Source organism: Myxine glutinosa, chromosome 9 (genome assembly GCF_964187855.1).
Source record: "Myxine glutinosa chromosome 9, kmMyxGlut1.1, whole genome shotgun sequence".
NCBI lineage: Eukaryota > Metazoa > Chordata > Myxini > Myxiniformes > Myxinidae > Myxine > Myxine glutinosa.
The window spans coordinates 119,708,235-119,721,447 of NC_136269.1; the positions used below are offsets into that span (position 1 = coordinate 119,708,235).

The window sequence follows — 13,213 nt, forward strand, 5'->3', positions numbered from 1 at the left end:
CTTCTCCCAACTGCTTTTTCAGATCTCCCCACAGGTGTTCAATGGGATTTAGATCTGGACTCATTGCTGGCCACTTCAGAACAGTCCAGTGATTTTTCCATTCCCGGATGCTTTTTGAAGTGTCTTTGGGGTCATTGTCCTGCTGCAAGACCCATGACCTTCGACAGAGACCCAGATTTCTGGCACTGGGTTGAACATTGTGCTCCAAAATGCCTTGGTAATCTCCTGATTTCATGATGCCATGCACACATTCAAGGCACCCAGTGCCAGAGGCAGTACAGCAACCCCAAAACACTGAACCTTCTCCATGTTTGACTGTAGGGAAGGTGTTCTCTTCTTTGAAGGCTTCATTTTGTTTTTCGTAAACAGAGAGATGATGTGCTTTACCAAAAACTCTAATTTGGTCATCTGTTCACGGGACATTCTCCCAGAAGGATTTTGGTTTGTTCAGGTGTGTTTTGGAAAACTCCAGTGGGGCTTTCTTACGTCTCTCTCTCTCTCAGCAGTGGAGTCCTCCTGCGTCTCCTACCATAGAACCCCATTTCCTTTCATTAAGTTGGCAACGGATGGTGTGAGTTGAAACTGTCATACCTTGTGTCAGAAGGTCAGCTTGAATCTGGCAGTTGATGGATGTGCTTCCTCCTCCATTCGAACAATCGTTCACTGCAATCTTTGATCAAGCATGTGCTCTCTTGCGGCCACGTCCAGGGAGGTTGGCTACAGTGCCATGGGCCTTAAACTTCCTGATAACATTGCGTATGGTGGATACAGGAACATCAAGGTCTCTGGAGATGGACTTGTAGCCTTGAGATTGTCCATGCTTTGCTACAATCTTGTGTCTGACCTCCTCAGACAATTCTCTGGTTTTCTTTATTTTCTCCATGTTCATTGTGGTACACACAGTGACACAAAACAGCAGAATGACTCCTTTTCTCTATTCAAACTGATTGAATGAGTGACTTTTATATTGCAGGCACCTGCGACTCACCGTAGGTGAGTTCATTTCCAAAGTAAAGGAGAATCGCCTGTTTGAAATCTAATTAATTTGAAATCTTTCAATCCTGACAAATCTCACACTCTTACGATGTCTCTCCGAAAAGACTGACTGGACAACCCTCCCATCTACTTTCTGAACAATCCTCTCCAAGAAGTTCTGTCACTCAAGCTTTTGGGTCTCACTATGTGCCATGATCTTTCCTGGGAAAACCACATTTCCAAGCTGGCCTCCAAAGCCAGTCGCCGACTGGGCAGTGGGCATCCTCCGTCGTGCGAAGTCCTTCCTTGGCACACCTGAGCTCCTCACCACATGCAAGGCTTTCATCCGCAGCTCAATGGAATACTGTTCTCCCCTCTGGGCTGGTGCTCCTGCTTCACACCTAGCTCGTATTCACGCGGCTGAAACCAAAGCTTTCAGAATCATTGGAATCTCCCGCAATGAAGCTAACTCTGAGGGCCTTTCACTCACTCACCGCAGGCAGGTGGGTGGTCTTTGTCTTCTACCGACTCCTATCCGGCCTTGCTACCCCAGCTCTTTCTGTGCTCTGTCCCCCAAATATTCCTACGGGTCGCACAAGATCTGCCTGCAACCCTCTTATGGTAAAATTGCCAAAATGAAGCCTCTCTGCTCACCTTCACTCCTTTATTCCTCTTTTCTCTTGCCTCTGGAACAAACTCCCTCACTTTTCAATCCCACTCCTCCCTCCAGGTATTTAAAACAGCTGTTCACCACCATCTCTTATCTCCCCCCATCCAGAACCTTGATCTCTTATACCCCCGTTAATTGACCCCAAATCCACTTTTTTTTTTTGAAATAGCGACTTTTTTCTTTCCTGGAAGTTCCAGCAGTATCCATATGTTTTATACCTCTACCCCCTGCCTTCCCATGCCTTTTCCCCCCTAGCCCTCTCTCTCCTACAGATCTTCCTTGTCCCTGCTCTCAAATGTTGTGTTTGTGTCCTTCCCTCTCTCTCCCCATCTTGTCTCCCACTCCCTTTTTTGTGTTTTATGTGTCGGTTCGACTTTTTGTGTGATTAATGTTAGCTCTTTCACGAGCCTCGATCTTGTATACAAAAATAAATAAATAAATAAACAAGAAAACGTCATGCGGAGCACGATACTCGCAAAATCCGTCCGTCCCCCCCTGCCCCCCCCCCCCAAGTTTTCCATTGATACAGCAAATTGTCCATTTCATGAAGATTAAAATTTACGATCTTGATCAAAGCTCGGGTCAATAGAAAGAAAAGTGACGATTTTTCAGATGGAAAATGATGATTTTGGAAGGTTGACCTTGAGTTGACCTTTGATCTTTTGACCTCTAAATAGTTAGTTTCCCTATTTAGTGATTCAATGTGCAAATGCTGTTCAATTTTCAAGTCAATTGGATGAAAATTGAAGATTTTAGAAACTTGGCCCATGTTGACCTCAAAAATAGTTGGTGGTTGAATTCAGTGACCATATGTGTAAATCCTCTTAGAATTTCAAGTCAATGAAATGAAAATTTGTGATTTTAGACATTCGGCATATGTTGACCTTTTGGCCTATGTTGACCTAAAATATAATTTGTGGTTGAATTCAGTGACCAGATATGCAATTCCTCTTCAAATTTCAAGTCAATCGGATGAAAATTGAGGATTTTAGAAATTTGGCCTATGTTGACCTTTTGGCCGATGTTGACCTCAAAAATACTTGGTGGTTGAATTCAGTGACCAGATATGCAAGTCCTCTTCAAATTTCAAGTCAATCGGATGAAAATTGAGGATTTTAGAAATTTGGCCTATTTTGACCTTTTGGCCGATGTTGACCTCAAATATACTTGGTGGTTGAATTCAGCGACCAGATATGCAAGTCCTCTTCAAATTTCAAGTCAATCGGGTGAAAATTGAGGATTTTAGAAATTTGGCAAAGTTGGTAACCTTTGGCCTATGTTGACCTATTGACCCCAAAAACAATAGGCTTCTTACTTATGACCAACTACCATTTGGTAAAGTTTGGTGACGATCGGTTTAGAATTGTGACCTGTAGGCCGGTGACAAACAAACAAACAAACAGACAGACAGAACCACAAACGCAACCGACCAATATACTTGAAAAATCTTCGATTTTGCAAGTAATAAATAAACATGGTGGATCGGTTACGTGTGTGACGAGGACTAATCGATTTGGTTTTGGTGAAGATCTGAATGTGGATTCGGATATGACAATTATTTAATTTTTTAAGTGATTCTTCACCATTGAGCGATTGGGCGAAAAGTTATGGACGAGTTATGACTAAACTTGGTGGATGAGTTGGTTAGGTGAGAAGAACCTGATTCGATTTTGGTTCAGATTCGAATCCAGATCCGGGATGCAAAACAAACTGTTCAGCCTGGCGGAGTTGTGTGCTCCACCGAGTGCCATTGTCGTTCGATTTGATATAATGGGTTGTTATCCCCCAACCTCCAAGTGGAGTTAGCCCCCAACCTCCAAGTGGAGTTAGCCCCCAACCTCCAAGTGGAGTTAGCCCCCAACCTCCAAGTGGAGTTAGCCCCCAACCTCCAAGTGGAGTTAGCCCCCAACCTCCAAGTGTAGCCCCCAACCTCCAAGTGGAGTTAGCCCCCAACCTCCAAGTGGAGTTAGCCCCCAACCTCCAAGTGGAGTTAGCCCCCAACCTCCAAGTGGAGTTAGCCCCCAACCTCCAAGTGGAGTTAACCCCCAACCTCCAAGTGGAGTTAGCCCCCAACCTCCAAGTGGAGTTAGCCCCCAACCTCCAAGTGGAGTTAGCCCCCAACCTCCAAGTGGAGTTAGCCCCCAACCTCCAAGTGGAGTTAGCCCCCAACCTCCAAGTGGAGTTAGCCCCCAACCTCCAAGTGGAGTTAGCCCCCAACCTCCAAGTGGAGTTAGCCCCCAACCTCCAAGTGGAGTTAGCCCCCAACCTCCAAGTGGAGTTAGCCCCCAACCTCCAAGTGGAGTTAGCCCCCAACCTCCAAGTGGAGTTAGCCCCCAACCTCCAAGTGGAGTTAGCCCCCAACCTCCAAGTAGAGTTAGCCCCCAACCTCCAAGTGGAGTTAGCCCCCAACCTCCAAGTGGAGTTAGCCCCCAACCTCCAAGTGGAGTTAACCCCCAACCTCCAAGTGGAGTTAGCCCCCAACCTCCAAGTGGAGTTAGCCCCCAACCTCCAAGTGGAGTTAGCCCCCAACCTCCAAGTGGAGTTAGCCCCCAACCTCCAAGTGGAGTTAGCCCCCAACCTCCAAGTGGAGTTAACCCCCAAACTTCGGTTCCCTACCTCGGACTAGAATATACGACCCATCATTTCCTTGACGGAAATAGCAATGTTTGCTGCGATGGCTAATCTATGGGGCAAGAACAAAAAAGGATTCTTGGGAGATGCTGCCCTCTGTGCGGGGATAACCAGCGTCACAAGTTGGTGCTTGCAGTTTCGGCACGTGTGCTCAAGTACCCATACACACAAACCGACTTTTTCCCTTTTTTGCATCACAAGCCTTCCCGGGAGTTCCCTCAATCCACTGAATCAACCGTCGTTGGATTTATTAAAATCTGTTAATCCGTGCTCAGACACGACAAATACAGACAGACAGGCGGACACGGCTTGATTATAATATCGATTTTGACGATCAGAGGATTCTTGATCAGAAAAATCTTCGTCAAATTCACTTTCTGATGAGTGAAGCGAGTTGTGCGGACATTTAATCCCTTATGTGCTCAGACAACGACACAACGTTGCCTTCGATTACGTCACGTAGTGACGTCATGACCATCGCTATATATTTAGGAGCGGTACCCGACGTCCTTGCTTTTTTCACTGTAACACCTCAAAAAATATTAGAATAAAAAAACACGTTCAGTTCTTTCTTTATTGCTTTAAAATCAATATAATCACATTAAATAAAAATAATAATTCCTGTGTTTGTGGACCTTTAATATACCCGACATCAGGGATGAGACGCTCCCGGAAATATGTAGGACAAACACCACACATATCTGGAGAAATCCATTGTTGTGAAAGCCCGAGGAAACATATAACGATCTTTATATCAATAATCCACCGCCATTTACATAACGCCTTACGGAGCTGCATATCGTTTATTTTATTCCAGTTTCATTTTCACCAATATTTAAATAGCGCTTACATTTTCCATAAGAATGGTGCATCATTCCAGATATATAGATATGGGAATGGTCGTGATGGGAAGGTCTTGCAATACGGTAAAAAAAAAAAAAACATTTGGTTGTTGTTGTTTTAATGGGTTCTGTCCTTGTTGACGGAGATCCACAACGGCAGGTGTTGAAGGAAGTCAATATATGAAAATCGGAGAAGTCTTTCAAAGTCAATGATTTATTTTAATTCTGGACGTTTTAATACGAATGATGAAGGAAGTATCGCGATAATATGTCTTCTCTTGGAAAAAAAAAGTCAATCGCTGAGGAAAGCCAGGAACTTGTGAACAACGCTCGCGCAATTCATAAACCGCTTAATTAGACTGTGGCATATTCTAACATATGTTCGAACTTCTCTCCAATTTATACACACATCCTAACAGAACACAGGTATAAAGGCGGGAATTTGTTATTATTTTTTTTGGAGATTTGCAGCCAGAACAAAGACGCGTATCAAAACACCTCCGTCCCGGAACCGGAATTAATATTATTTTTTTTGCTTTGCGAATACAACCGAAGGATTACGAGTTTAGCCGAATCACCCCGGTTTGGGCCGAGGCGAGCCGAGGAAAACCGAAAGTCTCCGATTGAAGCCGAATCGTGCCGAGTCGATCCGGCGTTGAACATCGGAAGGATGGCGGAGATGATGAAGCGACTTGGCCTGCTTGGCTAATCATTTGGAGGGAGGAGAAGATCACGGTTTGGAGCGGAGTCGTGGGGGGAAAGATCCGAACCCTGCGTTTGGAGTTCAGGGAGACTCGCTGCAACAGGCAGTTGTGTAGTCGGTACATTGACCCGGTGTTGCCAAGATGTGCGAACCGTGCGGCGAATTGTTGGACGTGCTTCAAACGAGTGAGTGCGATCATTGTCTTCTGAACTCGCACCACTCTTGCAGTCTTTCTTTCTGTCACGCTCTTTCGCTTTTGTTCTTGCTTTTTGTAACCTTTCACGTCGCTGTTCATTTGACGTCGAACACGACATCCTCCGCGAGGTCATGCATTTCATGACATGATATTGAAGGAGATCGACAATCTCCCGGGAAAAATGGCAAATCGCAGAACGGTCTCTTCCCTCTTTCGTAGATGTGAAGCGATGGGCTGGGCGGCTGCGCACCCTAACCCTCCTATGTCCACACCCCTCCCCTCCCCCTCCCCCTCCCCCTCTCCCCTCCCCCTCCCCCTCTCCCCTCCCCCTCCCCCTCTCCCCTCCCCCTCCCCTCCCCCTCCCCCTCTCCCCTCCCCCTCCCCCTCTCCCCTCCCCCCCCCTCTCCCCTCCCTCTCCCCCTCCTCCTCTCCCCTCCCCCTCCTCCTCTCCCCTCCCCTCCCCCTCCCCCTCCTCCTCTCCCCTCCCCTCCCCCTCCCCCTCCTCCTCTCCCCTCCCCCTCCCCCTCCTCCTCTCCCCTCCCCCTCCCCCTCCTCCTCTCCCCTCCCCCTCCCCCTCCTCCTATCCCCTCCCCCTCCTCCTCTCCCCTCCCCCTCCCCCTCCTCCTCTCCCCTCCCCTCCCCCTCCCCCTCTCCCACTCCCCCTCCTCCTCTCCCACTCCGCCATCTGAAAGATGGATGGCTGCCCACACCCACCCCCACTATGTAGAGACTGGTAGCTTCCCATCTCCTCCAACCTATCTGGAGGTACGGGCACAATTGCCCACCCACTATATATCCTCTGGAGGGATGGGCACAATTGCCCACCCACTATATATCCTCTGGAGGGATGGGCACAATTGCCCACCCACTATCCTCTCTCTGGAGGTACGGGCACAATTGCCCACCCACTATATATCCTCTGGAGGGATGGGCACAATTGCCCACCCACTATCCTCTATCTGGAGGTACGGGCACAATTGCCCACCCACTATCTATCCTCTGGAGGGATGGGCACAATTGCCCACCCACTATCCTCTCTCTGGAGGTACGGGCACAATTGCCCACCCATTATCCTCCCTCTGGAGGGATGGGCACAATTGCCCACCCACTATCCTCTCTCTGGAGGTACGGGCACAATTGCCCACCCACTATCCTCTCTCTGGAGGGATGGGCACAATTGCCCACCCACTATCCTCCCTCTGGAGGTACTGGCACAATTGCCCACCCATTATCCTCCCTCTGGAGGGATGGGCACAATTGCCCACCCACTATCCTCTCTCTGGAGGTATGGGCACAATTGCCCACCCACTATATATCCTCTGGAGGGATGGGCACAATTGCCCACCCACTATCCTCTATCTGGAGGTACGGGCACAATTGCCCACCCACTATCCTCCCTCTGGAGGTACGGGCACAATTGCCCACCCACTATCCTCCCTCTGGAGGTACGGGCACAATTTCCCACCCAGTATCCTCCCTCTGGAGGTACGGGCACAATTGCCCACCCACTATCCCTCCCTCTGGAGGTACGGGCACAATTGCCCACCCACTATACTCCATCTGGAGGTACGGGCACAATTGCCCACCCAGTATCCTCCCTCTGGAGGTATGGGCACAATTGCCCACCCATTATCCTCCCTCTGGAGGTGTGGGCACAATTTCCCACCCACTATCCTCTCTCTGGAGGTATGGGCACAATTGCCCACCCACTATCCTCTCTCTGGAGGTACGGGCACAATTTCCCACCCACTATCCTCTCTCTGGAGGTACGGGCACAATTTCCCACCCACTATCCTCCCTCTGGAGGGATGGCACAGTTGCCCACTCTCATCCCTTTGCATGGCTCAACATTAACATTCTTCCAGCCTGGCCATGGGGCAGGTAGGTTTCATATTCTTACCTATCCCATCAACCTCTGCACCTGTCCAACTATTGATACTAAGAACATGTGGGGCGATACCTTTGTGTTTTTTTGAACTCTCATCAGCTCTGGGGGTGGTCGCCTCTCAAAATATCCTATTAATCACTGCTAATCGCTGTGGTGCTGCATGAAAGAACTATGTTCGAGTTTAAGGTACCTTGTTTATTCAACTTCCGCGTGGTACAATTGACTCACCTATCAGACAGGCTTATTGAACGTTCCAATTTAGTGACAGATAAAATTGCCCATCGCCAACAGCCAGACGAGCGTTAATGTCGAGTCCGGATCGAAAGAGGTGGGCAGCTGCCCAGATCTCCCCCTCCTCGGTCATCTCAGTTTTGAGGAATGCAATTGCCCACCCCACCCCACCTCCCTCCCCCCTCCCCCCACCCCCACCCCCGCCTCCACCTGGGCAGGTGGGCAGTTGCCCACTCTGTTTTCCAGAGGATGTGTCACTGTCCAATACCCCCCCATCCCAAATTGGCAGGGAATGGCAGCTGCCAAATTCCCCCCCCCCCCTCCCCAATAATCCAGACGAATTGTTGGACGCCCAATCCCCCCACCCCCTATCCAGATGGATTGGTTGCTGCTTGATCCCCCCCCCCCCTATCCAGATGGATTGGTTGCTGCTTGATTCCCCCCCCCCACCCCCCCCACCTATCCAGATGGATTGGTTGCTGCTTGATTTCCCCCCCACCTATCCAGATGGATTGGTTGCTGCCTGATTTCCAACACTTCCCCCCCCCCCCCCCTCCCACACCATCCAGAGGCATTGGCGGTTGTCCAATATCCAATATGCCCCCCCCCCCCCAGTGACTGCGCAATCCCTCCCCTATCCAGAGAGATGGGTAGCTAAGCACCCCCAGAGTTGAAATTGTTAACCCCCCCCCCCTCCGCCCCCTTTCGTCCCACGTATTTACAGAGATGGGTCACTGCCCAATTTTCTCCCTCATCTATCTCTCGAGGTGGGAAATTGCCCACTCTCCCCCACCCTTCCTTCCATTGAGAGAAACTGGTATCTGGCCACTTCTCATCCCTCCCCTTGTGATCCCTCCCTCCCCCTCCTTTCTAACAGTAGAAGTGGCTTGTTACCCAGTTAGCAACTTGCATATTATCGGGAGAAATGGGCAGCCACCCTTTTTCCTCTCACCCACTTTCAATGAGAGAAATGTTTAGCTGTCGACTCGTGCCGCCCCCTCCCTCTTTTGGTTACGCATCATGTGGGTCGAAGGTTATTAATTTAATCGCGTAAAAAAAAAAAAATTCATTCTTCACAGCTAGCATTAAGTAATTATCTGCTTATCGTTGCTGTGGTGCGTCTTTTTGTTTTTATTTTACACTTTGGTCAAGGCTGAGGAAAGAGCAAGATGGTGGAGGATCGAAGGTCAATGCATCCACATTTGGCTCGAGTGGAAGATGTGGACAAGGGATCCAAATTGTACTTGCCCCATATTTTTAAATTTAATATATAAGTGTATACAAACCCTGGTGTTGGGCTAGTGGCTAGGGTGCCGGCTTAGGATCCAAGGATCCTGGGTTCGAATCCCGGTCGATTGCTGAATTGACGCCAGGGGGGTTGACTCAGCCTGTCATCCTTCCGAGGTCGGCTAATTGAGTACCAGTTCACTGGTAATTCCCTGTTTGTCGTTAAAGGCGGCAAAAAGGGTTGGCGGCAGGAAGGGCATCCGGCCGTAAACACATTGCTTCAAGAAGGGGACTGAAAAAAACAACAACAACCACGGTTCCCGAAAAAGGCCAACCCCCGCGGGGAAAAATGGCCTCTAAAGGTGGTTATATAAGTGTATACAAAGTGTTTGTCTTTTTATGTCTAAAGCATGTGCATCTTGTAAGGTTCTCAGCCAAAGGAGCAATTTTATTGCCAGCTTAGCGGTATTCCTTTTCAGCACAAATTATCTTGGAATGCTTGTAGGAAATACTTGCATTTCCAACCTTGACCCTCTTCTGTTAAAATCATGGGGGCTTGTCGTTTTTACCCTGATGACACCCCCTCAAGTAAAACGTCTGGCATTATTTATTTTCATGCTTGAGTTTGAACATGTGCTCATATTCTTGTGAAAAACCGTTCCCGTTACAGTGAAGGCACTCTGCGTTCGCCAAGGTAGCCTTGCTCCGACTCCTTTTGCACTCATCACTGTGATTCGGTTTCGCAGGTGCAAGTTTGAGGAAACTGTGGCTGAGGTTTTAAAAAAAATTCAACATCTAACTCCACGGCAACTTCTCACTCAGCACTTTATGGAGTTTGCTTCACTTTGGCTGATTGCTGTGATCCTTTTGTGATACAAATTGGGTTCTGGAAGAATAGATACCTGAATGGTGACAGTAATGCGGCACTAGTTTGTGGTCGGGATGGAGAAGGCACCACCAAGGATCTTTTCTTTTTTTCCTCATCTGGCCCAGACATCCCCCACGGAGTGGAGAAATCCCCAGCACCACAAGTGAATGCATCTCTGTCCTTCTCTGAGCGATAGGTTAACCGACCCTTACTCAAGGAGTGACTCATCCTACAAATATCCCCTTTATGTTACTACAAGTATATTTTGTTTCCATCCTTATGCCCAATTGGCTCTACCATTTCGTAACGAGCACCCACTAAAGAAGGGAATCATGTAAAGTAGGAGTTGCTGATCATCACAAGAATCTTCAGGAAGTGACATTTTATTATACCGCACACGCGAAGTGAATAGCGTGGTTTCATTAATCTGTTCACTCTGTCTCTGTCTGCCTGTCTGTCTGGCAGTAAAACAAAATTGAAAATCATTCCAAGCAGGAAACTTGCTGTTTTTAAGGACGTCATAAAGGACACAACCAACAGGCACAAATAACTAATGGAACATGGTAAATAAGGCGGTGTAAGATACGCTGCATAAATAGTGGTAAACTTCTGAAAATAATTAATACAAACCTTTAAAATTTTCATTTTATTTCAATTGTTTCTTTCTTCATTGTTTCTTCATTGTTTCTCATAACTGCGCGGGGTGACTGCAATGTGGCGCTGTAACGCCGGGTGTAGTCGAGAGTTGTAGTAATCGGGTAGACCAGATAGGACGGTAAAGTGTTTCATGAACTCTCTTATTTATTTATTAATTTGAAAGTTTCACCAATTGCATATTTCCCACACGCATTGGATACATTTCACGAACTTTAAGTGGTAAATCTGCTTGGATTATTTGGTAAATGACACACATACAGGCATATAATTTATTTATTTGTAGTAATCCGATTTGTTCCGATTTAAGATTTTCTTCCTCCTACCCAACAATCTGTGTTTCGATATAATGTGCAACTCAGGAATGCTCAACATCTTGACCTACCTCAAAGATACAAGAATTAAACAATACCTTTTTTTGATTGAAATGCTTAATTCTGTTATCTAGATGCACAACATCAATTACATGCATAATATGTTTGTTGATCTTCCTAAGTTTTCTGCTATTTTAGGTTATTTTGTTGGTAGAATTTTTTTTTTTGGGACCGCAAGGCTAACCCCCGCTCTTGCAGGGAAAATGGCCTTAAAATGCCTGTTGTTGTTGTTGTTTGATTATGTATATTTGTTCATTCCTTTTTGATTTTATTTTTGATATTTTGGTGTGTGTGTGTGTGTGTGTGTGTGTGTGTGTGTGTGTGTGTGTGTGTGTGTGTGTGTGTGTGTGTGTGTGTGTGTGTGTGTGTGTGTGTGTGTGTGTGTGTGTGTGTGTGTGTGTGTGTGTGTGTGTGTGTGTGTGTGTGTGTGTGTGTGTGTGTGTGTGTGTCCGCAGCATAACTACCTGAGGATATCATCCGATCTTGATGAAACTTTGTTGGGAGGTTGATATCACGATGTAGTTGTGTCCTGCTTAGAGTGGGCGCGTTGCGCCCATTGTGGGCGAAGCCACGCCCGAAAAAGATGTCTTTTTAGGGGGTAATCGAGTTCAAGCTACATCTTCTCCGAGGGGGTTGGTGGAATCTGGCAGGGGTTTCGATATTTGGTTCGGCCAATGTCGTGTGTCTAGCCCCATGGAGCTCGATTTTGAATTTTGTTTTCTTCATTTTTTCATTTTTTATTTATTTATTTATTTATTATTTTTCATTTCATTTTTCACTGAATTTTCGGTATTGTGTAGCTAGCTAACCTCATAACTGATTGTACATTATTTTCTATCTCATTTCAAGGTCAGTAACCTTCGTTTTGACATTTCCTGGCCTGTCCGGGCCTGTTTCGGTTGTAGTCCGTCCTTTGTCATTGAATACCACTCGCTCGTGAACCATCGTCGTCTCCTGACTTGTATTTATTAAATTTATTAATGTAATTTTATATGATTATTATTATTTTTATATACATTTGTAAGTTTTATGAAATACTTTTATTATTGTAAACTTGACAAATTTCAGTCTTCGAACTGCCTTGTCCAGTGTTTAATTATTTCAATAAACCGAAATGAGAAATGAGATAATTAGAGGTTAGTTAGCGTTGTTTCAGCTCTGACAAATGCGGACTCTGGTGCTTTTTGATTCCCTGTCTTGTACAGAAAGATTAACAATAGTACCCGAGTTTGCATGTTTACTCGCTTTCCTTAGAGCCTGGTGTTGGCTTAGCGGCCAGGGTGCCAGCTTAGGATCCTAGGATCCTGGGTTCGAATCCCGGTCGATCGCTGAATTAACGCCAGGGGGGTTGACTCAGCCTGTCATCCTTCCGAGGTCGGCAAATTGAGTACCAGTTCACTGGTAATGCCCTGTGTGTCGTAAAAGGCGACAAACAGGGTTGGCGGCAGGAAGGGCATCCGGCCGTAAAACATTGCTTCAAAAAGGGGACCAACAAAAACAACAACCACGGTGCCCGAAAAAGGCCAACCCCCGCTTTGCGGGGAAAAATGGCCTCTAAAGGTGGTTTTTTAAACTCGCTTTCCTTAAAAAAAAAAAAAAAAACACCTTTAGAGGCCATTTTTTCCCCGCAAGCGGGGGTTGGCCTTTTTTCGGGGATCGTGGTTGTTGTTGTTTTTCGGTCCCCTTTTTGAAGCAATGTTTTACGGCCGGATGCCCTTCCTGACGCCAACCCTTTTTGCCGCCTTTAATGACAAACAGGGAATTACCAGTGAACTGGTACTCAAAACTCAAAATTACCAGCTTTCCTTAGAGCTGTCGTAATTGCTTTGATGGTTTATGCCAACTTCTATTCATGATGTATTTTGGATCTGTTGGTATAAATCAAAATTGTATACACATGAAGGCCGGTTGGTTTCAGAAGTAGTTCATTGATCTGACATGCACTGAAACCGCC

The 13,213-nt window shown here is 46.9% G+C and overlaps 1 protein-coding gene across 5 annotated transcripts in view; it reads left to right on the top strand.

The window, feature by feature from the left end:
* The first annotated feature begins 5,663 nt into the window (after positions 1-5,663).
* USP34 (ubiquitin specific peptidase 34) overlaps positions 5,664-13,213 on the top strand; it is a 235,166-nt gene continuing 227,616 nt past the window's right edge. For all 5 annotated transcript variants that reach the window (XM_068128379.2, XM_068128382.2, XM_068128381.2 and 2 more), the window contains exon 1: positions 5,664-6,006. In XM_068128379.2, coding sequence (XP_067984480.2) covers positions 5,964-6,006 — 43 coding nt within the window. In that variant the 5' untranslated portion in view covers positions 5,664-5,963. The remainder of the gene's footprint in view (positions 6,007-13,213) is intronic.